General features: G+C 31.6%; 4 protein-coding genes across 17 annotated transcripts; 1 reads left to right on the top strand and 3 right to left on the bottom strand.

Moving 5' to 3' along the window:
- The first annotated feature begins 57 nt into the window (after positions 1–57).
- Pmm2 (uncharacterized) lies at positions 58–18,425 on the top strand. 10 transcript variants are annotated; one of them, XM_072892585.1, is made up of 6 exons: positions 58–412; positions 784–943; positions 6,003–6,094; positions 6,268–6,462; positions 6,552–6,819; positions 7,069–7,415. In XM_072892585.1, the coding sequence occupies exons 3-6, from the start codon at positions 6,035–6,037 to the stop codon at positions 7,332–7,334; spliced, it is 789 nt and encodes a 262-aa protein (XP_072748686.1). In that variant the 5' UTR covers positions 58–412; positions 784–943; positions 6,003–6,034; the 3' UTR covers positions 7,335–7,415. The 10 variants fall into 10 exon arrangements, with proteins under 10 accessions (XP_072748686.1, XP_072748685.1, XP_072748691.1 ...); XM_072892584.1 differs by having other exon boundaries at positions 784–939; XM_072892590.1 differs by lacking the exons at positions 58–412; positions 784–943; positions 7,069–7,415 and adding exons at positions 2,043–2,172; positions 17,817–18,425.
- Positions 1,210–5,727, bottom strand: Sgsh (N-sulfoglucosamine sulfohydrolase). Of its 5 annotated transcripts, none has more exons than XM_072892577.1 (11): positions 5,640–5,727; positions 4,634–4,858; positions 3,859–3,988; positions 3,655–3,791; positions 3,428–3,581; positions 2,841–3,079; positions 2,583–2,702; positions 2,094–2,297; positions 1,821–1,990; positions 1,560–1,706; positions 1,210–1,457 (listed from the first exon to the last, which is right to left on the bottom strand). In XM_072892577.1, the coding sequence occupies exons 2-11, from the start codon at positions 4,749–4,751 to the stop codon at positions 1,308–1,310; spliced, it is 1,569 nt and encodes a 522-aa protein (XP_072748678.1). In that variant the 5' UTR covers positions 4,752–4,858; positions 5,640–5,727; the 3' UTR covers positions 1,210–1,307. The 5 variants fall into 5 exon arrangements, with proteins under 5 accessions (XP_072748678.1, XP_072748676.1, XP_072748677.1 ...); XM_072892575.1 differs by lacking the exon at positions 5,640–5,727 and adding an exon at positions 5,291–5,352; XM_072892576.1 differs by lacking the exon at positions 5,640–5,727 and adding an exon at positions 5,274–5,290.
- LOC140665954 (methylglutaconyl-CoA hydratase, mitochondrial) lies at positions 7,826–10,423 on the bottom strand. Its single transcript, XM_072892581.1, has 3 exons — positions 10,012–10,423; positions 8,911–9,691; positions 7,826–8,408 (listed from the first exon to the last, which is right to left on the bottom strand). Exons 2-3 carry the CDS (start codon positions 9,657–9,659, stop codon positions 8,249–8,251), a joined length of 909 nt encoding a protein of 302 aa, XP_072748682.1. The 5' UTR covers positions 9,660–9,691; positions 10,012–10,423; the 3' UTR covers positions 7,826–8,248.
- LOC140665949 (uncharacterized) lies at positions 13,586–25,615 on the bottom strand. The gene is made up of 6 exons (XM_072892572.1): positions 25,282–25,615; positions 23,540–24,028; positions 16,746–17,029; positions 15,772–15,984; positions 15,310–15,603; positions 13,586–14,609 (listed from the first exon to the last, which is right to left on the bottom strand). Exons 1-6 carry the CDS (start codon positions 25,613–25,615, stop codon positions 14,457–14,459), a joined length of 1,767 nt encoding a protein of 588 aa, XP_072748673.1. The 3' UTR covers positions 13,586–14,456.
- Between the last annotated feature and the right edge of the window lie 951 nt (positions 25,616–26,566).

The raw sequence follows: 26,566 nt of genomic DNA on the forward strand, positions 1-26,566 counted from the left end.
ACATTAGAAGGTTTTGGCAACACTGTTGTTTTTTTATAACTTTCGGAATGCACTGATGTTGTAAGTTTATAAACTTGGATATCGGATAGCGAGCGGTTCGCTCATAAGAGTATAAATGTGAAAGAGTGTAAATTATTATATAGTAATTAGTTATTATGTTGTCATTGTACAAAAGAATACTTTGTTGGAATGATTCTGTTTATCCTTAACTTAATATTATGTAACGAGTATTTTATCGATCAGTTGTTTCAACTCTTTAAGAAGTGTGATGCTTGTTTTACGCGGACTCCAAAACTCAAATTCTCTCGTCGTGTTGGGCGGCCTCGCTTTGTGTCTCTTGTTTATGATTCAAATGAAGCAAATCTACACCAACAATCAAAAGTACAACAGATACTTGAACTACAAACAATATGTAAGTTTTATATATTTTTGTATGAATATTAACAATTAATGTGCGGCTGAAATTATTTTTATTAATTATTATATAATTCGCTTTAGATAATCTGTAATTTCCTACAATAACATAAACTTTTTAGACAGAAATTTATTTTTAATTTTACGTTACTGCATCTAACGTTAACCTAATCTTTATACATTTTGTATTTGAGTGTATTTCAATTTTTTAAATATTTTCTATATTACATGATATATATACAATTATATGTAGAATTCTATTTCGAACTATCATATCATAAATTATAGATTGATATAAAATTCGTCAAATTATTATAAGTTGTTGATAATGTAATTTTGATACAATTGATCATATATTTAAATTTATAGATGAATGAAATAGCGACAGAATTGAAGGCAGTGGTACAGTCTGTAAACAAATCGTCAACTTATGTTCGTCAATTAAACGAAATGCTTTCCAAGTATCGAGACAAAGAGTCGAAGAATATTTCAACGTCAAGAGTTATCTTAGCGTAAACATTTTGAGTAGGTAAAAAGAATTTATATTGAATTATATTAGTAAATATTATATATATTTACATCTTATAGTAATTAAATTATAAAAAGTTATTTTTTTATACATTTTAATTTCATATACTAAAATTAAATGAATGTTGCAAATTATTGCAAAACTTACATTATATTGTGTATTAAATTACAAACATTCATTCTTATTATTTACTATTTAAATGTTAAAAATTATAGGATTATATTGAATTTTATTCTTTTCTTTGTAATTTATACTTAAAATATTTATTATTGTATAAAATGCACATTATGGTATCAAACAGTAAAAAAGGAAAAAAGAAATGTATACTTATATAATAGTTACTGACAAATATTAGGAACAAATTTCAATAGTCGAAATTGTTCAATGGCATACATTGAGCATTATGTTTGTTATGTCCAACACTCTCCAAAACACCATTTGGTGCACAAAGCCATGGATCTTTTGTTATTTTCTGCCAATTATACAATCGTTCTTTGAGTTCAATGAAAATGCTCTAAAAATAATATATATATATATATATATATATATATATATATATATAAGTTTATATTAAGAAAAACTTGTGATTAATTTAATGACTACAATGTTATACTACCTTTGCAGATGATTTTGAAGCTATATTGTTTAATTCCTCTGGATCAATTTTTAAATCATACAATTCCCACTCTGGTCTCTGATAATATTTCTTTAATGTTTTATACCATGGTAGAGGCTGATTAGTCTGTGTTCTATTTAGAATATCCTGTATATATAATACAATGATGTAAATGAATTCTATTTATCAATATTAGTTATATTTAACCTTGTTTGCTCTAGTTAAAAAAATAATACAACACTTTTTCTTTTTCTGGATTACCTGGAAAGTTGGAGATACATAAAAATCCTGATCGATAGGAAATGGCATTCTATAGTTGATATTATGTATAAGTTTGTGGCGTTTGGTTCTAATTGTACGCATGGGATAGTACATGGTAACTTCATGGTGCGTTTGGCTAGCAAAAATCGCCGTATTATTTTCTACGGACTCTATAAACGAGATATTCATTGTTTTATAATACAATTTTTTTAGCAGAAGACACTACATTTGTATTGCATTCCATATACGTATACATAACACATAAATCCATACCTTCAAGAAGTAATGGTAGAAGCGATTTGCCAGTAAGTTGTGGAGGGGACACTTCATTAGAATTTGACAAATAATCCATGTAAGTTACATTGAACCAATCTAATATTGTTGGTACTATATCCAGCAAAGAAGTCATACTGTACGTTACACTGTTTTTCCTATGGCCATGAATCGGTGATGAAATCATCATGGGTTCGGCCATACCTTCAAAATTTTGATTCTTGCATGTATTAGTTATTTTAGTTAATTTGACTTAATATATCTTACATCTTTAAATGTTATTTCTATTTTCTCTCATCTTATTTCTGTCGTACGATTTCGTAAAGCAAGATGCTTAGAACAAGACACAGAATAAAAATCACATTTGTTGAAAATACTATCAATGCTTGATAAAAATTGTTTCAAAATGGTACTTGTGTGTGTGTATGCGTGTGATTATTTCGTTTTCTCTTTGTGTCTCTGCAAATGTAATTGAATAAATTTACAAACCTGGATCATATAAATTTGTGCGACCATTTGGGAAAGGTATACCATTATCAGATGTGTAAATTATCAATGTGTTATCTTTGAATCCTGCATTTTTCAATTCTTCAAGAACAAGGCCGACACCTAAAAAAAGTTATATTCTTTTAAGTATCATCACCTATTAAAATGTATCTCTCTCTCTCTCTCTCTCTCTCGGCTCTCGGCTCTCTTGTTTATATACTAGAAATATATGCATTGGTATATTCAATATGCTAGGAATACCTTTGTCCAAACGAGATATTGTTGTGTATTGGGCAGCAATATCTCTCCTAGCAGCTTCAGTATTTTGAACATAATAGGGTACCTGAACTTGCTCCCATTGATAATATATTGGATTCCAATCGGGAATTGTACCCATTCCAACATCCCCGTTACCAAATTTCTCGCAAAAATTGCCATACTCGGGATTAGTATGACCGCAACGATGCGGATCGTGGAAGGCAATATATAAAAAGAAGGGTCTGAAAAATTTTAATACAACTAGAAAAATATTTTGCAAAGCTTGTAGTACAAAACTTTATATATAACTTATATATATAAAAATCTTTTATATATAACTTTCAATAAAGATTTATATATATATATATATATATATATATATGCATATACACACACACACACACACACATACACATACACATATATGATACTATTTTTTTATAGTATACAATATAGCATAAAAAATATATAAATTAAGTTATTATTATATATTTGTTTATATATATATATATATAATGACATAAACACAAAATGCATTATATTTATATTATTTTGTAAAACTAGATTATAAACTGTGAAATGTCACTTACTGTGTTTTATTCTGAACTGACAGAAATTCACGGACTAACAGCTTTATATAAGTAATATTACGACCTACTTGAAGAATAGAATTATTCTCTTCTGTATGCGCAAAATCAAATGGATAAACGTCACTCGGGCCTACATGCTTTTTGCCAATGATTCCTGCACAGAGAAAAAAGAACAATGTGACATGACAATATATGTAATGTGCGCTTATTAATCATTATTGTTTTACCTGTTCGTATATTGTTTCGCTTTAATAGTTTTGGCAAACTTTGAACATTATCAAAAGAATTAAAGTGATGAATTCCATGATGAAGACCATACATTCCATTTTGATGACTTGGTAATCCAGTTAATATTGCAGAGCGACTATAAGTTGAAAATTCAAGAGGTTTATATACTCGTAATAATTAGATTCAATTTGTGACAAAAATACCTTGGTGAACAGCTACTGACTGATGTATATGCATTATTAAACAATAAACTCTCTTTTGCTAACTTGTCCAAATTAGGAGTTTGACAGATTTTATTCAAGTAAGATCGCATCTCAAATCCTGCATCATCAGCTGTGAATTGAAAAATAAAGTTATTTCAATAAGTGATATCTTAAATCTATATTTAGATAATCTATAATTTATGACAAAATTTGGGATACAATTTTATATCTTTATATATTATATATTTATAAATATGTATATATATTAGTTCTATATATATGTCATAAATTCCAATATATAGCTTATGTGTTGTGTGTGTGTATATATATAATTTTTTTTTAATTTTTTAAATATTTTTTATATAAATAGAAAACACCTAAAAAACCTTGAAAAATTAAGAGACACACTTGTTTGAATTTTAATGTGAATTATAAATCATTTAAAATTGATCTAACTCCAAAATAAATTGTATAAATATCTACAATTTCTCATAATTAAAGGAATTAAAAAGATTGATAGTTTCTATCATTGATAACATTTTATTATTATTGACAATAATCTTTTTTATATTTTTAGATATGTATAACTAATATTTAAATTTTATGTATTTTTAAACATTTTAATTTTTTTTACATAAAATTATGCATTTGTAATTTATTTCAGTTTATTTAATAAAATATATTCGAGAAATCGCGCATATTTTTGAATAAAATATGTTTAAATATGTTTAAATAATTTTAAACATATTTAAATGTTATTTAAAATCAAAATTACCCAATAATAACAGCACATTTTTTTTAGTTGTGTCAGCATCTCCATGCGCATTGCGTAATGCCGATGAGATAATGCATAGAAAAAATAATGATTTATTTAAACAGACGTTCCACGACATTTCGTAGTACTTGTTGACACATGTATGATGTTCGTATGAATGGTTTATATTTATGAATGACGCGTGTAACTGCTGCCAAAGTCACAGATCAAAAATGTTCTGCTTTTCTGAAATAAAATAAATAATTAGTGAACTCTATACAATACTCAGTCTAGAACATTCAATTCTTTATTAAGAAAACGAGACAAGTGAGAAAGAAGATGAGTACTATTTTTATCTTTGTCTATTATTGGATAGAAAAGGTCAAAGATAGGAAATTTTCTTCGAGAGACAAAGGTAAAGATGATACTTATCTTCCCTCTCACCTATCTCGTTTTTTAACAAACTGACTCAAATATAGTATAGAGTTTAGTGTAAGTGAGATCGATTTTATATCTATCGCGTTCAATTTTATTATTCATTGCTGCGTCCGAAGGCCAATAAAACAAAGATACAATAAAATATATACATATAAATATAGAAAATACTTCGGTATGTTTGGCTTTTAAATTTGACATTTTTTATTATTCCATTGGTACATACGCAACGTGTTTACTAACATGTCCGATACGTCAAACTAGCCACGTATAATATCTATGTACATATACATACGCTGTACGCGTGTTTTTTTTTTTTTTTTTTTATCGTTCTTTCTTCTATTTATATTTATGTTCGTAGGACCGCAATTATAAAATTATTAGTTATATATTAAAAATGTTTAGCATTATCGCTCGCGAGAGACCAAGTTAGTCCGAAATGATTCCTTTCACGTGGACAAAATGTCATTACATTCTCGTTAAAATAGGTTAGATGGACATTATTTGTCTCGGAGATACGCTCTCACATTTTTGCAATTTAAATAATTACAGTTGTAAACACGTATACGCTAAATTACAATAGAAACCTTACGATTCAATAAAACTTGAGATTTAGGGCTGAGAGAGACAAATATCGAATGTAAATTTGTCACTATAGATTTATTTGCAAACAAGTTAGTGGTTAGTGGGGGAATAAATGGAGAGAAGGGATTAGAATCTGTCTTACTAATTAGAATCGGCACGTGATCTGTAAACTTCTGTTTTTTGGTAATCTTTTTCTCATTTCAAAGTTGATATTGTTTCTAAAGAAGAAAAACTTAAATCTAAAATTAGCTAATTATTTAAAAAATTATGCTTCTTTACTTCATTCCGTACGCAATCTCATTGTGTAATATAGCCACGTGGGAATGATTGTTTCTGTGTGTATAAAGTGACAATATGTGTATTTTTTCAGAGTTCTTGAATGTTTAAACAAGACATTGCATTATGTCAAAAAAAATTATTTGCTTGTTTGATGTTGATGGCACACTCACTGAACCACGACAGGTATATATTAAATATTGAAAAAAATTGTGTATATATATTTAATTATATTATTAAAATATATTTTATTTTCTTATATAAATAATGTTTTTCTTTTCTGTAATATTATTATAATTAATATATTATTTTGCACCTTACTTTACTTTATTGATCAAATTTATGTTTGTTTTCCACAGCCAATCAGTTCTAACATTGAAAAGTTCCTTCTGGAGACAGTGAAAAAAGAATTTGACATTGCAGTAGTTGGAGGATCTGATTTAAACAAGATTCAAGAACAATTGGGTGAGGAAAACCTCTTTGAAAAATACAAGTATGTCTTTGCAGAAAATGGACTTATCGCATTCAAGAATGGCAAAGCTCTGCCATCGCAAGTAAGTAATCTAAGTGATTATATTTAAAAATATTAATAAATTACTTACGTTTGATCTATTCTCACATGTATATATATCTAATTTTCTAGTCGATCCAAAACATGTTGGGAGAGGATATTCTACAAGATTTTATAAATTTTGTTTTGCGATACATATCAGAGTTGAAGTTACCAATGAAGCGTGGAACATTTGTAGAATTTCGTACAGGAATAGTGAACATTTCGCCAATAGGACGAAATTGCAGTAGGAAAGAACGCGAACAGTTTTTTGAATACGACAGTGAACATCATATCCGCGAAAAATTCATACAAGCCCTTAAAAAAGAGTTTCCGGATTTGCCTTTAACCTACAGTATTGGTAAGTAATTTATATATAATTATGTATGTAGCAAATTTAATGTAATTAGTAATTATTAGCAATTTAATAAATTAACAACACTTGTTAATTAATTCAATTAAGTTAATTATTCTCATTAATATATTGTATTTTTGTTACTGCAAATATTTTACAAACTTTAAATCTCGTAAATATCATTTAATAATGACTTAAAATTAATGCATGACATATATAAAAACTTTAGCAGACGATATTTACTTTTTTTCTAAGGGGGACAGATCTCTTTTGATGTTTTTCCTATCGGTTGGGATAAAACATATTGCTTGCGTCATATCCAAGGATATGATGAAATACATTTCTTCGGCGACAAAACGGCGGAGGGCGGTAACGATCATGAGATTTATGAGAGCGATTTGACAATAGGACATCGCGTCACTTGTCCCAAAGATACAGTGAATCAATTAAACGTCCTTATGACACTCGTAAAAGAGAATAGGGAAAAGGAACAGCTTAGTGTTTCATTACAATGTGTCTAATAAGTCCAAGAATAACATAGTTTTCTAGCTCAAAATAAAAATTTATATTTTCCATACATATAATATAAAACTCGCAAACTAGTTTTCTCTTTTTTTTTTCAATTTTTTGCCGCTCATGTAACAGTTCTAATGACAAAAGTGTAGAATATTTAATTGTTACACATTTTTTAAATTAAGTTTCAATATTTTAAAATTTTATATTTTTGTGCACAAATTTAAAAATATATTTATATATGTGCTCACTTTTAGGAGGTTGTTTTCTTATCATCCTTTGATATACAAAAATAAATCAATTAAATTAAAAGGTTATTAAAATTTAAGAACATAACAATATCTTTTTTTATGTTCCCAAAAGACAGATTCTATGCGTATAAGTCTCACATACATACACCATCACACATATCCTAATACATTTACGCGATACACAAGAGTATATATATATATATATTAAAACTAAACAATAACTAAATAATATTGTTAAACAATAACAATGTTAACATAAAAGAAAAAAGTTAAAATATATTTATTGGAAGACATATGATGAAACAAAGTAGAATTTTTCTGCTACTGACGTATGGAAGGCACCTTTTATCTCATTAGCATATATGCAAATGCATAAAGCATAATGCAAGCATAGTTAATGCTGCATCCATAACTGTTGTGTAAAAAACTTTTGGCTTTATCTTTTTATCTTTAGATAGCTTTTATTATGTAAGTTTTGATCGTAGTTTTTAACGCAGCTCGGATAAGACGCAAAAAAATTGATACATACGTTAAATATCTCAAAATCGATATATCCAGTAATTTTTAATAAAAAAAATATATATATATATATATAGTAAAAAGAGTTCATATAAAATGTATTCTGTTTATGATGTGTAAATTAAGCTCTTGTTATGATAATACCATGAGTTTTATATTCCTTGATAAACAGGTACACGTTTTGCCGCGAAAGCGGCAAGTCCTTCGAGTCTGTCTTTCGTGTCCACGATTTTGCTGTAGCACTGCTTCTCAATCTCCAGACCGTCTTCCAGAGACACTTCCGTGCCTTTGGATATAGCCACTTTTGCTAATCTAAGCAGTAATACATAATATCAACATATGTATATAAGTATTGTACTCTATCAGAGATATAATTATGAAAGTTACAAGTATAGAACTCAAATGTTGGATAAAAAAAAACGTAATACTCGCGCTCAGAAGATAAACATGTGGTGTGATGTATATTATATAATACATAGCGATCGCATCAGCGATTCTGAGTAGCCATCGCTGCATTTAAATACTTATTTCTTACGACAGTTACGACTAATGGAACGACGTATTACTATTATAAGAAACTTCGTTCTTTGTATTTTTCTTATATTTTTATTTTTTACTTTTTATAATACTATTGATTTACTTTATTATTCTCTTTTTCTTGTCTTAATAATACGTTTATTTTTTTCTCTTTTAATTCTTTTTTTTATTCATATTTCGATTTTCTAATTTTCACTTTTTATAAAAATATTTTCTCTTATATAATTATCTAAGGAAAAAAATTAAATTTTTTATTATTTCAACATTGACAACTCACCTAACGCCAATAGGACCATTGGGCAAAATTTCTCTCGCGATAGAGAGTGCCGTTTGATAAGCGGCGTCGCCAGTCTTATTTTGCGGAACCGCCTCGTTCACGAGACCGATCGTGCATGCCTGTTGGCCGTCCAGAATCCGTGCTGTATAAATTAGTTCTTTAGCCTTGGCTGTTCCGATTATCCTTGGAAGTCTCTGCGTTCCACCGCCACCAGGCATTATGGCCAATTTTGTTTCTACGAGACCCATCTTGGCCTCCGAAGAGGCGACTCTGATATCGGTTGCCAATGCGAGTTCTAGTCCTCCGCCCACCGCGACACCATCGATGGCCGATATTACCGGAGTCGGTAGATTTTCCACGTCGGTGATGAGGTCTCTCAGGGAGGATACGAATTGCGGCACCTCGGACGTGTCCATTTTCAATCTCTCCCGCAGATCAGCCCCGGCACAGAATACTTTCGGGACCAAGCTGCGTATGATGAGCACCCTCAATTTGTTATTCTGCTTGATAGTAGCCAGTGCCTCGTTTAATTGGGAGACCAAGATCTTTCCGAAGGAATTACGAGCGGCCGGTCGGTTCAGTCCTAAGACAGCAATGCCATTATCCTTCCCATCCAAATAATTAACAATCACTTCTCTCGTTTCGTCCTTGGGACTTGGCATCGCCTTTGTAGCCAACGTCCTTGCGGCACAAGCACAAAGCTGATGAAGAGAGCTGGTAACTCTGACGCTTGCCACTAACGAAACCATTATACTGCTGTTTGTACACAAAATGTGCTTCTCTGTAAATAAAAAATGCTTACACTTGCCAAATACTTTATAAGATATTGCGAATCATTTCGTTTTAATATTCTATTATATGTTTTTATTTTCTCTTTACACATACATACACGTATGTAAAGTAACTCTCTATATTAAATAACTATTAACTAATATTAAATTATATATATATATATATATATATATATATATATATATATGAGTGTGTTAAATTTTACATTTTTATACATATATGTATATACGTACATTTTATTCTATTTTATTTAATTTAAAAGAGAAAGGATAAAAAGAATACAAATGACAATTTTCCAAGAGGACTTACTTAAACACAACAGACCGGTTTCTCGACTCTCGCCGCACCTCGTAGTCGCGGAAAAGTTACTACGTCGTTATCCTTGATCCTATTTCGAGATTACGATGCAACAGGAGTATATTGCATCCAGCGGGTATATTACGCGCACGTAATATATGCGTGCAATGCGCGAAATTTTTGATTGTATTTTCTTTTTATTTCCGCGAAGGTGAATCGTAAGGATATATCGTCCCGGTGCGTCGACTTCTTGGACTTTATACACTCTGTCACAACACCGACGCGATGTGACAGTGGAGGCGGAGATGATGGTAGGGATAGCCGAAGAAAGTTTATGCGAAACTTGGCGAGAGCGCAAACCTCCCACTCTAAGTACTGCCGCGTCGATGTCGCGGCGACGACTATTTGCTCTTCGAAAGCAAACATTATACATTGTGCGCACGTGCGAGGTGTCAGTGTCGCTGGACAGAGGGCGCGCGCAGTCTTCTACGCATGCGCGTTGAACGCGCATTAGTGCCTATTTCGAATAAAAGAGGGTACCACATGGTCCTTTTTCTCTGGCTATGTGAGTGCGCATTTTCTTGTTCTTTTAAATTTTAAATTATGTAAGAGTTTGTCGGAGAAATACCACAATAAAACAAGAATGTTGAAAAATAGAAAATTGGTAGAAATATTCTCAGTGATAAAGTGATTACGCAATGATGATACTGTACGAAAGAGTCGCATCAAACTACAGATAAAATGCAGGTAACTCATGCATATAATATATAAGGCTAGACAAATAAAGCTATATATATAAAATGTATAGCTCCGTAATATATTCCGATGAAAACGTTTGTATGTAAATTCGTGTTTATTCTTGGCAACGATGACAAAGCGTTGTTTTAACAAAAGAAGAGATTTTTATCGTTTTATCTAACAAGGAAAGTATGGAAGTATCCCCCTCTGATGTTAATGAGCTTTTAATATATTGTAGTCTAGGTCAAAATAGGAGACACGTATTTTTTATATGTGCTCTTACGACCATTAAGGAGGGTAAAACATCCTCTTGAAAAAAATTGGTTTTTATATTTCTGAACAAATACCGTCGAAACGACAAGAGATATGAAAAAAAATTTCAAATAAAAGTTCTATGGTTTTTAATATACTTTAAAACTGCATAAGCAGGTTTTTCAAAAATGGAAGGAAAAATGGAGGATTTAAAAAAATATTACATTTTCGAAAAATTTGATTATACAGTTTTAAAGTACATTAAAAACTATAAAACTTTTATTCGAAACTTTTCTTTATATCTCTTATCGTTTTGACAGTATCCGCTCAGAAATATAAAAACTGATTTTTTTTCAAGAGAGTGTTTCACTTCCTTAACAGCCGTAAGAGCACATAAAAAAATACGTGTCTCCTATTTTGACCTAGACTATAATATATTCAAAACGCATTAAAATCGAAAGGGGACACTTCCATATGTTTCCTTGTAAGTAATCTTGCCAGACAAAAACGATTTAAAAATGTCTTATCGTTTATCTATTCTTTGAACATTTTTAAAATCCTTCTGGTTTTTTATGCTATCTAGATTGTTTTATGTGTAAAAGTAAATTTCTTCTATTTCTAGCTGACACATATAACGCAATAGATACATGATACGATATATAATAAATAAAAAAATAATCACAAGTAAAAGTATTTTAGAAAGTTCTCTCTCATACATGTATATCATTTATAAAAATTATATTCGAATTGTTTTAATTATCGGAAAAATATGTCTACTTTAAACATAAATAACAAATGCAACTTTGATAAAAAGTATATCATCGTTATCAATAAGATATATTGCAAAATATATTCTTAATGTACAGTATATAATTTTGTTATATAATAAGGTTCGATGAAGTACACTCGGCGTCAGAAATACCTTATTAACAAATGTTACGTACATATCAGAGCATATGTGCATTTTTCATATATGCCATTCATTTAAATTTATATGTTAAGGCATTCATGACGCCAAGTCATATCAATTCTCATAATAAAAGGTTAAGAAATATTCCATTAACGTGTATATATTGCCTATTCAATGAAGGCACGATAAACGTGACATTTCGATAAACATGTTTAATGTAGAGATTATCTAATTTTTATTGCGATATTAAGCATTTATCTTATCTGAAGCGCATATATAGGATATATATAACCGATTAATAAATTGCGCTTTAGAAATATATGGGGATGCAATTTGGATATATATTACCCTTTTCGTTCGATTCGGGGTTCATATTCATCTTATATACGCGATGTTCTGCCAATGATTAATTTTTTAAAAAGATCGATTTAATTTTACAATGATATTTTTATGCAAGTCAAATTAATGAATAATTAAGCGACAGGTTGCACGAATTACATCATTTTTTAAAGTATAATGCGACTGCTACTATAAACAATATATAGCAACTGTATGCAAAAAACAAGCATCCAATTTTCCGCACTATTATACTTATATACAGTATAGTGACGTTACTATTTGCGTAGCGAGACTCGAGCAAACAATAGACTTATTAATTTCATTATTTTTTCAAACACGATCGCGACAAGTATTAAAAGATGTCAAACGTAAGTATTTTTTTACAAACAATTAAACATTATCAATTCTTTCGCGAGTATTTTTTTAAGAACAATTAAACATTATTAATTTCATCGACAATCGTGTAAAAATGCTAAGATGATGACTATTTATCAAAGCAAATATTTCGCAAAGAGGTTTTTATTTCGAATAAAAAAGTAATGATGGATGGCAATTATAATATAAATAATTGTAATATTTTTTTAATTTAGGATGATAAAATTATATGTTTGACGTTTAAACTCGAATATATCTTATTTTAGACTATTTATTAATTGTCTAAGGAATTAAAGAGGCGCAGTAATAGAAATGCAAAAAATGGATGTACTTTGGATTACATAGATTTTGTTATATGCAAAGCTTGATTCTTTAATTGGATTATGTGCTACTAAAAATCTGTTTCAAACAACAGATAGTAAGTTAATTTTAAAGCTTGCATCATAGTTCGTTTGATGTGGACGCAATTAGACAAATACATTTCAGAGCATATCAAAACATACACGTGTAAATAAATTATAATATGCTTGAATTTTACGTGAAAATGTATTTCTGAAAATTTTGCGCAAATCGAAAAATCTACAAAAAATTTTAAAAATTAAAAGAAAAATATAAATGTACAAAAAGAGAAAAGAATTTGCTTAGAAAGTATAAAGAATAGAGAATAGTAAAAATAAATTTAGAATAAATTTAAGATAATGATTTTATCAACTTTAATCTTTCAAATACACGTTACTTAAAAATTCGTTCATAAAACCAGCTATTATTAATATTTTTTTAAAGTTGCATAATTGAAATTCGTATGAAATATGATTGAATTATATACATTATCTATATCTATATTGCTTTATAAGATTTTTTTATTCATGAAATAGGGAATGTGAATATTGCAATACATATAATATTATTTGTATATATATATATATATATATATATATATATATATATATATATATATATATATATTCTGTATTCTAAAATTCTGGCAACAGGTTTCTGTGTTTACACTTGTTCAAATAGAACGACCTAACACATATAATAAATTGTACCTACATTTCAATATTTAACCACATTCCTAAGAGTACATATCAGACTTTCTGAAGGCAAATTACAAGCTATGTGACAAATAAATAAATAAATAATAAACAACGTACAATTGTCCGAAATTGGTCCAACATGAAACCCGTAATGTATAGGTTGCCCCTCTTTTACTGTATTATTTTTGAATACTTTGAGCAACTTGTAGAGTCAATTTTTTCGTAACAAAAGTGTTTAATTGATTCGAAATTCACTCAATGATCATAATTTTACATATTTAATACACATTAATACTTTTCAACTTTAAATTAAGATTCCGTTGAAATAAAGTCTACTTGAAATTAATCGAAGAATATTTTGCCATCTATTTTTCTCGTCGGAATTTAAGAAAGCAAGACACTTTTTTTTTATTTTATTAATTGCTCGAGAATCATAAGTGCTTTTTTATCGAGCAAAAATCGACTCTTACATTGGCCAAACAAATCAATTATTTGAAAATAACAGTGGAAGTGGGACATCTCTTACTCACCTCTTCGTTACTTTCTCTTGCGTGTAAGTTTCTCGTTTCGCATTTCGCGTTATTCCGCGAGTGACGGAAGAGGCAATCGATGCGAATTAATGCGTTTAATGCGAATTTAGTGGTACGTACAAGAGTTGTCCATCAAAATCAAAGGAGACAGTTTCGATAATCAGTGATTCGATAATCAATGATGTACCATTAATGTATCGCGCGTTCCGTTCGATCTTTATGATACTTTGATGGCGAATATTGACGGTTTCAGTTGGACCAAGGAGTAGATGTAGCTTAAGCGCGCGAAGCAGGCGCGACAGGCGGTGGTCGAAGCATCGACCTGGTGGCCGAAGAAAGTTTTTGCGATACCAAATGTGCGATATGCGACGATCTCTTCCATACAAATTCCCGTGTTCTATCGTGATCGTCTTGGCTTTCCACCCGGACCTGAAGAAACATTAAACATTTAATTTAATACAGTTTAAACGCAGCATTTTTGTTAAATAAATGAAAATAATAGTCGCTACTTAACTGCTACTACCTTTCATACTTTGCAATACAAATGTTTTCAATTTTATTTATAATATATTGACTGTGCATTAAATTAATAAATGCATTAAATTAATACAGCCAAAACTTGAAGAAATAAAAATTTTTCGTTTTAGGTCATGAATGTATGTATTTATATATATGTGTGCGCATAAAATATTTGAACAAATCTCTTTTTATAAAAACAATTAACTAAAAATATCAAGAAAAATAATTATTATTTCAAAACGTTGACAATCAATATATATATATATATATATATATATCATGTTTTAGATTTGTGAATTAATATCTTTCATTTTTTTAAGTAAAATTTATTTAAATTTGAAAGACAGTATGCATATATTGTACGTAGAGTTTATAAGGGTTTAATAGTAATCCAATACAACATGGCAATTTTCTGCGTAATGAAAATAATGGCATTGAAATAGCGAGAAATGAAATGGGTAAAATGAAGAATCATAGAGAGAAATTCTGAAATTTGTCTATTTGTTGTTTGTCGATCGGCATTGCAATTCCGGTTTTGCAAGATTCACGCGTCAACTATAACTGTTTCTCGCGTTTTTTCTTCCCTCGTTATCTCGACGTACGTACGTACCTGTTTGGGTTGTAAAACCCGAATAGAATGTAGCGTCGCCGCGCCTCCGTGCAACACGCGCAGACTCAACTTGCCGGACATCTCGGCCGTGGTAGCGGTCGCGCTCCTCAGCTCCTTCTTCGCGGCCCGACCGAACTCCTTCTCGACTTTCAGTACCAGCGGCCCCAGACTGAACCTGGTCTTGATGGTTGTATGATCGCTCATCATGTTCACTGACACGTCGCCCGTTCTCTGCAGGGACGCTAATCCGTACAGAGTGGCTCTCGCTTTCGGTCTGCTCTTGGTAGACTTGTTCTGAAAATCACGTTAGATTCTTTCTTCACGAAACTGTTTTATTTTCTTTCGAGTCTCGAGATAGAGATGTTTGAATTTTTCATAAATTTGATTCTGGAGCCAGCATCTAATAAAAAATGAAAATTTTATCTGATATCCGCGAGTATCTATAAATTTTTCTTTTTTTACTTTGGTCTTGTTGTTGGTGCTGCTGCTTCCCGTAGTTCCTTTTTTATTCTTCGTCTTGTTCTTCGTTCGTTTACGATTCTTGCTGGGATTATTGCTGCTAGACGTACGTCTAGATCTTATGACTTCGGTAGAAGATTCGAACGGTGAGATAGTTTCCTTTTCCGTCACGGCTGCCGTTTCCATTATGGCGAGTTCAGTAGTCTGCATTACTTTCTGCAAACAAAAACATATATGTATATATATTTATTTAAGATGTGTTTGCAAATTACGCGTAAATTACGTGTTCTCTATTCCTTCTTGAATTTAAACCTAACTTTTGTATTTAAAATATTTCTATAAAATTCGGCATTCTATTCTAGTTTTTTAATATTTAATATTAAATATTTCTTTTAACAATTCAGATTCTAATTAATCTAAGATTCCGATAAAACTTTATTATTTAATTTGCAAAATCTGTAAAAAAAATATTGTCTCAATATTTTAATCGTTGGTGAGAAAAAGTTTGACTTTAAAATATTTCAAAATTCGACCTTCTATTCTAGTTTTTTAATATTTAATATTAAATATTTCTTTTAACAATTCAGATTCTAATTAATCTAAGATTCCGATAAAACTTTATTATTTAATTTGCAAAATCTGTAAAAAAAATATTGTCTCAATATTTTAATCGTTGGTGAGAAAAAGTTTGACTTTAAAATATTTCAAAATTCGACCTTCTATTCTAGTTTTTTAATATTTAATATTAAATATTTCTTTTAACAATTCAGATTCTAATTAATCTAAGATTCCGATAAAACTTTATTATTTAATTTGCAAAATCTGTAAAAAAAATATTGTCTCAATATTTTAATCGTTGGTGAGAAAAAGTTTGTCTTTCAAATTTTATTCAAAAACATATTTATACTTAAAATTAAAATTAATCTCCTTTAGTATAAATTGTTTAAATTGTTGAAAAGAGAGATTATGGATTATACCTTGACGTCGTTTTCATTAACGCTTTTTTCAGTGACGACGGATGCGTCGATCGGCCTTGAGGCGCTTTTCTTGGTGCCGTTCTTCTTGTTGCCCTTCCTTTTGCCTTTGTTCTTGTTCTTGCTTGTCTTGGAACTCGAATTTGAATTTGACAGTTTCACGGTCACCGGCTCGTAATTAGCGCGTAAAATATTATTGATCTTGCCAAGAATTTGGTCGACGAAACGATTGTATTTTGCCACGTAAATCGCCGGCACGTGAGCGCTCGGTTCAGATTCCATGCCACCTAAATATCGATAATAAGAATTGTATCAGTATCTTATAATTTCCATTCTTCAGAATGCACGGCAAAGGGCATATTAAAATATAAATATTTATCTTTTCATAAAAAATATAATTCTCAGAAAGGACAACATTTTTTTCAGCAAAAATAAGTTAGTGATTTGACCGAGTATTTTTATCTTGAGACGATATAATCTATAATCTATATCAATTATTATGATATGAAATTATAGCAATTTAAGATTTATCTTAATGTACAATATTTCAAATTCCGTAAAAGTCTTTGCAGACTAACACTCGATTCACAGAGTTGTAAATTTTATGCATTATATAATTTTAATTATGTTATAAATGTTAAAAATTATTCTGAAATGAATTATATATATATATATGTATATGACACAAAATTACATAATTTTATCAATTCCATAAATTGTTAGCGCACACCATCAGCCTATATTTTCGTTTAGAAATTTGTATTCTTCTCTGAAAGCCATCAAGGTTACAAGAAGAAGAATCTCCAAAGTGATGAAATCGTTCGATTGACCCAGAATTTACCGAAAATTACCGATTCTAGTGAATAAGAAAGGCAAAAAGAAGGAAAAAGAGAGATAGCTCTTTGAAAATACGACCTTGAAAGCACTTTTCATCAAGTTATTTCGTTTCGTCCGGGTCATCGACCAGGGTGGGACGGGCTGCCTTCCGTGACTCGGCTTACCGTCTCTCATTCTCTCTCTCTCTTTCTTTCTTTCTCCAAGTTTTAATGAAGGGAAACGCATTCCTCCTTCCAGCCTTCCATCGGCTACCGTGGAAGGAAGTTGACGATTGCCGATCGAGGAGGAGCCTACTTAAAGCGGCGACAATGATAACGGTATATCGGAATCCTTCGGCGCGGCCAAACTGGTCTCCGATCTGGGCCACGACCTCCTTCCTCGCTACTCACCTACCTACAGACCCATCTAGTCGCACGCGTGCATTCACAATCTCTCATGTGGAGATGTTCACCTAAAAACTCTCCCCCTGCCGGTCGTTGCACCTGCAGCACGTAAGCACACTTTCTTTCGAACGTTATGACGCTGTGCCACGCAGCGATGAAAATTTTATGCCACGGACAAGGCCGTCTACTTCTGGCATGCCACGGAAGCGTTGAATGCCCATCGGGGCTTGATCAGTCCCTCGATAATGCGCGCCGATAATGTACGACACCAGTCTACCGTTTGTACTTTTCTTTTGCGTGCTTTGTACAAAGAAACACTCGACTCACCGAAACGATCCTCAAAAAATATTTTATTCAAACCTACTTGAATAACATTATATTCAATAAAATGTCTCGTATATGCACATCTACTTGATGTTTTATTTTTTTTATTTTTTATTAGATTATATATATTCATTAAGGCTCTTTTTTAATCAAAACCTGATTGATTAACGTCACACTTGATAAGATGGAATTTTTGAAAAGAATATATATATATATATATATATATATATATACACACTTATACATGAATTTAATGAATATGAATATAAGAACACCCATATAAAAAAAATTTCTAAAAATATAATTGAATAACATTATATTCAATAAACTGTCTCGTATATGCACATCTACTTGATGTTTTATTTTTTTTATTTTTTATTAGATTATATATATTCATTAAGGCTCTTTTTTAATCAAAACCTGATTGATTAACGTCACACTTGATAAGATAAAATTGTTTAAAAATATATACATATACACTTATATACATGAATTAAATGAATATGAATATAAGAAGACCCACATGGAAAACATTTCTAAAAATATAATTGTATATTCAGTATAATCGTTTTAAATCGTTATACATCGAATAGAAGTAAATAATGTTCTTGCATGTCTCGTTAATTGTAGTATTTATTCAATTTTTATTTTCAAATATTTAATTTTCCATTTTTTTTTTGGTAATATCATGCATCGTATTTCAATGTTTTCTTTTTACAAAATTGATTTAATTATTTACAATAGATTCGAGTAACTATTGTAGCAATTATCCGAAACATACAAAAATTATATTAATTCGAATTTTACTTGAATTATCTACAGCAATTATTCAACGTGAGAGACATATTTCCAGAGAATAGATTATTCAACATGTTATTACTTTTACTTGAGATGCAAACAGATTTCCGTCCTCAATATCTCACTTTTGAAGACTGAAACGGGTCAGTCGGAGATACAAGTATACACGCGATAAAAATATTAATAGCAACGATATACTAAATCACGATTTAGGCGTGACGGAACCTGAAGGACGTCAACTTCATAACTTATGAGCTGTGGGTCAGGGTCGAGGAGGAGGCTCTTCAGCATATCACTTAGCGCGCTCTCTGGGTCGGTGGCCTCGTTTCTTTTTCGATCGGCTACTCTCGGTGAAAGCCGGGAAAAAATTTCAACGCGGTCGCACCTTTGTTGGACTTAACCCGGCACTCTCATGTAGAAAGTTAATTGGACGCGTGTAAGCTGATGGCGGCGACTCGTTCGCTCGGTTATGGAACTTCTTAATAAATGCTCTTGAGAGGGCCACTTGATCCTGCCACTTGTTCGACTCAAATTTTACCCGTGAATCAATCATTGTAATTATCGATATTACCGTAAATTAAAAAATGTATGAAACTCTTTATAATTAATGACGATATATGTATAATCAGACAATAAAAGTGTCTACAAAAAATATGATAAAGACGTTCTAATCTTTCGGATATTATTTAGACATTTTTTGGAAATCTCTAAACGATTTATCTAGCTTTTTCCAACATTTTCTTTATCGATTTTAATTTTTTAGATATTTTTAAAATGTACAAAATATATTTATTCTTTTCTTCGGACATTTAAAAGCTTGTTAGTCTCTACCCTTGAGAGGAAATATGACAATGAGTGCAAGATTTATCTTTTCGTAATTATACTATTGAAAATTGAATGCATCTAATGATTTTAATTCTCATCAAGAAACAAATCCAATATCGAGTATTGTAAGAAGAGCCAAGAAAACATAATGAATGAAAGTACTATTATAAACATGTATCTTTAGTAATCTTATTACAGTAAAAAACAAATCAAATAAAAACAAACTTTTTTTAAAATAAAATCTGCAGACAGATCAAACTACGAATAACAAAAAGAATAGCGTTTTAATTAAAAGAAAGAACGATATTTTTACGGAGTCTATCGAATCAATAAAAGAAAATCATCGTGACATTGTCATCGAAATATAAACATTATCATAAACAAATTTTTCTTTTTCCTTTAGTTATCATCTATTCATCAACTACCATATCAACTACTGTCTTATCAATTATTAGTTAGCTATTAACTGCAAATTGCGTGTCTTGGAATCTTTGGGATTTAGAAATACTAAGGAACACATGAAGGAAAAAATGGAAGGGTAATCGTGCTACTGTCCAGGTACACGTTGTTGCAGTCGATCGTCCTAGACCGTCCACCAAACACGCGAATCATTTACTAATAAATAGGCAATACAGCTGAAGCGAAAAAAGCAGGGTCGAAGTTAGGAAAAAAAGAAGTGCTGTTATATACGAGTATCTCTCTATCGAATGCATTCAAATAGCCAGGCGGGTTACTGCACGTCACGTCACGAAGAAGTATAATTTCGATGCCACGCACGCGCGAAAATAATCTATACATTATTCATTTATTCAATCGTTGAAATGTTTTCGCATGCTTGGCATCAAAAATCAATCTGAATCGAAATTATCTCAATTTTCAGCGTTAAAAAAAAAAAAATTCGCGAAGAAGATTTCGCTTCAAAATGTATTCAAAATGTAAGGAAAGAGAACACAGAGAGAACTTATCCTCCTGGATTACGCGTATTACGAGTGTATCTGGACGCAAACACGCTGACACTGATTTGATATGTGACTGGATGGTGAATGAAATAAATAGACGGTACACAGAATATTTTGTAAAAATAATAAATTATTTATATTTTGCACAATCCAGAACGGACAATGTCTCTGTACAAGTCTAGAAACGTCGTAAAAAAAACTCTCGATTCCGCGCGCGCGCAGGACAATCGACACCATCATCGACTACGGTTTTTTTTTTTAGCAAGTGATAGACAACTTTTTAATATAATCTTTATGAAAGAGAGAAAGCTCTATGTGTGTACAAAAATTTAGTAAATTCATTTTTTTTTTAATTATATATTTGTCATATACATTTATTCGTATATACATGTATTATATATATTTACTAGCTGCATAATTATAAAAAAAAAAAAAAAAAATAATTAATTGTAGAAGATGCCATCACTGCCGGATAAAGCGTTCTATTACTAATTCAAGAAAACAGGAGCAGATCAGTTTCTATCCTGTTTTCCGACCTAGACGATTTCGGTGTCGCTTGATCCTATGAACGAAACTAAATAATATACCTCCTGATTTCTATTTCTTTTTCTCTCATGCATACGCATCCTCTTTTTTTCTTTTCTTTTTATTTATTTCTGAGTTACTCATAAGTCGATCAACAGTACGTCGAATCGCGAACGTTGGAAAAGAGGGGAAATACGTGACGTGAGGTCACCAAGCCAAAGCGTTTTTCAATGCTATTCCAAGCAACACAAGACGTTTCAAGAATTAGAGCGTTTAAATAGTTTCTAAAGAATTACATATTATAAAAAAATACACCTTAAAGGCATATTAATCAGAAGATTAATGTGTATTATAATATTTGAAAGATTTAAAAACCATTTGAAAAGTTAAAATATATTTTAAATGTCTGTAAAATAGCTAAAAGATATTTAAAATATTGTCCAAAAAATTCCTAACATCTAATAATTAGGATATCTTTTTAGACATTTTTAAAAGAAAATTGATAAATGTTTGGCGCTTTAAAGTATCTTTAGAAAGCGTTGTTACATTTCTAAGCATGTTTACATTTCTAGAAACGTTTGCGTTGCCCGGTATGTTTATCTTTCTTATGAAGCTTCCGATGATTGATGTACGACTATTATTATTTCGAATTGATCAGAGAAATCGATAGTATGGAAAAATATCGAAGTATATTAGGGGACTTGTCTAGCTACTTGTACATTTTTTGTGCACTACGCATTTATAGAGCTTTGTGATGGAAATAGCGCAAGCCCCGCCAAGAAAACTCTACAAGATAGATAAGCTAAAAAAAAAAAAAAAAAAAAAAAAAGAAAAAGAAACCTACAAAAAGAGAGCAGATGCGTCAGTCTGTGGTGCGATGCAATATCCGATATATTTTTACTTTAAATATCTTGACTTTAAATAGAGGTATTGCCGTTAATAAATATAATAAATAATTAACACTAGATAATTTAAAATGATTGGTCGCGCAGAACGAATGTAGCAGAAATTTGGATTTTCTGCTTTCTGGACTTTATTAGCGCGGAATTTTTCCGTCATCATTGAATAATTTCTCGAAAAGAAGGTCCGATCTAATCACCCGATCGACGAGCTATTATATCAATAAAATGGAAAGAAAATTACAACGCGATTTTGTTCTCACAATCAGTTGTAAGATCGTACAAATATAACTCAAACAAATATGCATAAATTATATGAATAAATTATTGTAGATTTATTCATTATAATAAAATTAACGTAATAGAAAATTACTTCAATTTTATAAACGTCGGGTAAGTAAATGATAACTTTCTCAACTTTACACGTTCGACTTAAATTAATTTATAATTTGTAATAATCTCTAAAAAAATTGATATATTGACGATTATTATTTATTACTATTTATATGTACATAAAAATAATAATTAAATATAAAATATTAAATATCTTTTCAAATACATTCTAATTGTATATACATATGTATATTTAAGAAATAATTTGATAATGGCAAGCTTAATATCTTTACAGCATATTCTTGCGTTTTTATAAATTATGAGAATGTTCGAGTATATTATTTTACTTACAATTTTTCCTCAAAAAAAAAAAAAAAAAAAAAAAAAAAATCTCGCTATATTTATGATAGAAAGTTTAAATTAAAAAATAAATAAAAAAGAATAATGTGAAGTAAAATTAATTTCACTCCACAAGTGAGCGTCGCGATCGGGCATAAATGCGGCTAATTAGATTTCGCGAAATCGACAACTCCGAAATCTCAGACGGAATCAATCATGCGTGCAACGATCTTCTCGCGGAAAGAAACCTTCGTGCGAGAAGGAAACGATGTTTCTGTTCGTCATCATCATCATTATCATTATCATCATCATCATCGTTAACGAAGAGAACGCACAATGTCGGCGGAGAATCACGTTGCACTCGCGCTTCTATATAGTTTGTCACTCGATTTAAACGCGATTAAACGCGGAAGAAGAAGAAGAAGAAGAAGAAGAAGAAGAAGAAGAAGAAGAAGAAATAGAAGAAGGAGAAGTAGAAGAAGAAGAGGAAGAGCGGGACGATCGCGCGGGCGATTTGCGCGATTTGCGGACGTGCTTGACGTTATGTTTCTTGGCCTTCTTGCCCTTAAACTCACGTGCTTGCCTAGCGCCGGCAATATCGGCGATCTCATCCACTTCATCTTCGTCATCATCGTCGTCATCGTCGTCCTCCTCGCTATCATCGTCGTCGTCATCGTCTTCCTCCGTAATGTCTAGATCCACATCGTCATCGTCGTCGTCGTCGTCATCGTCCTCCTCGCTCGAGGTTGGAGCAGCGGCCACGACCGGCGCCGTCCCGATGGCGTTCACGGACACCGGATTCGAGATGGACTCGGCAGCTTCGAGGGTGGACTCGTGCACGTTGGACGCGGCCAGACCTTCGGCATCGCCTTCCTCGTCCTCGTAGCTACCGGCATCGTCGCCAGCCGCTTGCGCGGCATCCTCGGCGGCCTCCTGGCTCAAATCGGCCGCCACGGCGAGCGGTACTTGCGGTGAATTGACAGGGGCTGGTGGAGGAGTCACGGCCGCGGCGGGTACGGCCGCTGCCGCGGGTTCATCGTCGTCATCGTCGTCATCATCCTCTCCTGAAAATTCATTGAGTGCAACATTGGTCGCGCGTGAACAATTACGTTTCTTTAATAATTAAATATGATATAAAGTAAAATATTATATAATATGTAATTGTAAATGTATCGAACATTCAGCGGATTATTCATGATTAAGGCAATTTTATAAAGATTTTTTTTCCTTCGTAAATCCATTTTTATCTTAAATTCTTTAATTATATTTGTCAAATTAATTATGTTTATTTCTTTTTATATTTGGGCTTATATTGTTTAATTTCCTAATATCGTCTCTTTTAAATGTGTGATAAATGTCTTGAGCCGATATCAAGAGCAATAACTTTATAGCAGACAAATTAAAATGATAATCAAGCGATTCAACTTGCACATAGAAACTATGACAGTTCAATAATAATAAACGCGAAAAATGAAAATGATGGAAAAAACTAGCGTGAATAGAAGAGAGAATATTGTAGAGAAACGATTTGACTCGTCAGTTAGTCAGAGTCAAGCGACTCAAAGCTAGTTCTGCTTCAAATATGTATCACCATTTAAACTGGTTTATCTATTAAAACTGGTTTCAATCGCAAGTACAACTGCTAATGCATCTACTGCTAAGATCGTTTCTCAATTATTTAAAAATACGATGTAATATACAGATGGGAGAAATGTTTTTTTCACAACGTCGCTCTAAAACATTACAACTTTGTAATATACATTACAAGGTATACCGGTTACAACATGTGTACATACAACCTCCTACAAGTTCATGAATTTATAAATTTAACACTCGTTTCCTCGTAAGAGATTATCCTTCGGTATTCAGGTCAATATGAAGAAGTAGCGCGTAGAAACTTTTTTTCCGAACCAAGATCGCTGTCGATTTATGTTAATTTGGACGAGTCAAAGTACCCTATACCGTTATGAGAGAGGGCATTTGAGAGACGAGGAAGAGAACGAGAGAGAAAAAAAAATGAAAAGAGAGATTCTCAGGTAACATGAAACTTTGTGTTTGCATAACGGTGTGTGTGTCAGTTTGTGAATTCTCTCATTGTTAAAAAGATTCGTCGGAAAAAGAAATTGATACAACATATATGCAAGATGCGAAATCGAAGAGATCAATTCAGAGTTTCCCATGAAACAAGTTATAGTTTATAAATAATTTTTCATTCGACAGAAAGAGACTCAAGAGCTAAATTGATGTGTCTTTTTTTGTATTTTGTAATATTTATTAGTAAATTTTTTTAACAAGAGATACGATAGACTCGTCTCACCTCCAAGTATATCTTCGATGAAACGTTCCAAGTAATCGCCATCGTCGTCATCGTCGTCGTCATCGTCGTCGTCGTCGTCGTCGTCGTCGTCGTCGTCATCGTCATCATCGTCGGTGATATCTAGATCGACGTCGTCATCGTCGTCGTCGTCGTCGTCGTCGTCGTCGTCGTCGTCGTCGGCGGCAACAGGGGCAGCTGGTGCAGCGACGGATTGCCTGCCTGTTGCAACGAGGTTCTGAGTCGACACCTTGCTGTCAGTGATCTTGGCTACCGGCGAGGCGAGTGACCCTATCGCCAGACAGCACAGCAACGTCAGCACTGCCGCTAGTCTCATGGCTCTGCTTAATGACACACGAGAAAATATTTTTCTTTTTTATTCATTTATATTAAACTTGCGCGCATACTTAAATTTCAAAATAATCAGAATTATAATTGTATAATATATGTAATAAAAATATTTATGTATATCGCATCAAGCTTAAGAAGAAAAAATTCTTCCTCTAGAATCAGTAATTAAGAAAGCCACCAGGAAATTTGTATAAGTAATGTAAAAACTGATTGTAACTGTAACGTAATCGTATTAACAAATCCAATTCATTTTCTTTCATTAAATATTGCAAACTTTTTTTGTAAAAAACAACGATAGAGGACGACAGATCCTATTGGTAATAGTCCTTTTGACATCGATTTATTAAATAGATATAATAAATATAAATATGAGAGGCCAGATTCAACATTGATGGAGAAATTTTTTCTCTGTATAATGTAATATCGCCAATAAAATAACGAGGAATGTTAATGGTAATCCGTACATGTGTATCTAATTAATTCGCACAGTTAGTATCTGGATCAGAGTTAGGAATCACTTATCACGTTATTCGCGTCGGAACACAATAAATACACGGCAAATACCAGATTACAAGTTAACCGTAAGGAATCGCGCCTTCTTCTTCTTCTTCTTCTTCTCGCTTCTCCAGACACTTTTTGTTCCGTTCTGTTCCGTGACCGGTGATCGACCGACGCGACGATCTAAACAAGATAGCTGTGTAAAGTGTCGCATTCCCATGCGTACGCTTTCGGCTTTCGGAGCACGAAACGGAGTGCGCGAAACGATCGCGAAATAATAAATTCACGAGCCACAAGCAGCAATAAACTAGGCGTTTTATTTCAAGGAAAATTGCATTGCAAATGCGAGGAATACTTGACGAGATCTCCGTGCGTCTTTCCAACTGTTTAACGATCGAATTTCTAAAAAGGAGAAAGCTGAAATAAGATAAATATTTTA

Source organism: Anoplolepis gracilipes, chromosome 5 (assembly GCF_047496725.1).
Source record: "Anoplolepis gracilipes chromosome 5, ASM4749672v1, whole genome shotgun sequence".
Classification (NCBI taxonomy): domain Eukaryota; kingdom Metazoa; phylum Arthropoda; class Insecta; order Hymenoptera; family Formicidae; genus Anoplolepis; species Anoplolepis gracilipes.

What these genes read in the sequence shown, in the direction of transcription:
- Sgsh (XM_072892577.1), bottom strand. Translation starts at nt 4,751, where the DNA reads ATGTCGTGGAACGTCTGTTTAAATAAATCATTATTTTTTCTATGCATT. An exon ending in GTCAGTAGCTGTTCACCAAG is followed by an intron (nt 3,792 to 3,858) that starts GTATTTTTGTCA and finishes TTCAACTTATAG; the next exon opens with TCGCTCTGCAATATTAACTG. An exon ending in TCTACCATTACTTCTTGAAG is followed by an intron (nt 1,991 to 2,093) that starts GTATGGATTTAT and finishes TCTCGTTTATAG; the next exon opens with AGTCCGTAGAAAATAATACG.
- Pmm2 (XM_072892585.1), top strand. Translation starts at nt 6,035, where the DNA reads ATGTCAAAAAAAATTATTTGCTTGTTTGATGTTGATGGCACACTCACT. An exon ending in CACTCACTGAACCACGACAG is followed by an intron (nt 6,095 to 6,267) that starts GTATATATTAAA and finishes TGTTTTCCACAG; the next exon opens with CCAATCAGTTCTAACATTGA. An exon ending in GCAAAGCTCTGCCATCGCAA is followed by an intron (nt 6,463 to 6,551) that starts GTAAGTAATCTA and finishes CTAATTTTCTAG; the next exon opens with TCGATCCAAAACATGTTGGG.
- LOC140665954 (XM_072892581.1), bottom strand. Translation starts at nt 9,659, where the DNA reads ATGGTTTCGTTAGTGGCAAGCGTCAGAGTTACCAGCTCTCTTCATCAG. An exon ending in AATGGTCCTATTGGCGTTAG is followed by an intron (nt 8,409 to 8,910) that starts GTGAGTTGTCAA and finishes ATTACTGCTTAG; the next exon opens with ATTAGCAAAAGTGGCTATAT.
- LOC140665949 (XM_072892572.1), bottom strand. Translation starts at nt 25,615, where the DNA reads ATGAGACTAGCGGCAGTGCTGACGTTGCTGTGCTGTCTGGCGATAGGG. An exon ending in CATCGAAGATATACTTGGAG is followed by an intron (nt 24,029 to 25,281) that starts GTGAGACGAGTC and finishes ATGAATTTTCAG; the next exon opens with GAGAGGATGATGACGACGAT. An exon ending in GGGTTTTACAACCCAAACAG is followed by an intron (nt 14,610 to 15,309) that starts GTACGTACGTAC and finishes ATGTTTCTTCAG; the next exon opens with GTCCGGGTGGAAAGCCAAGA.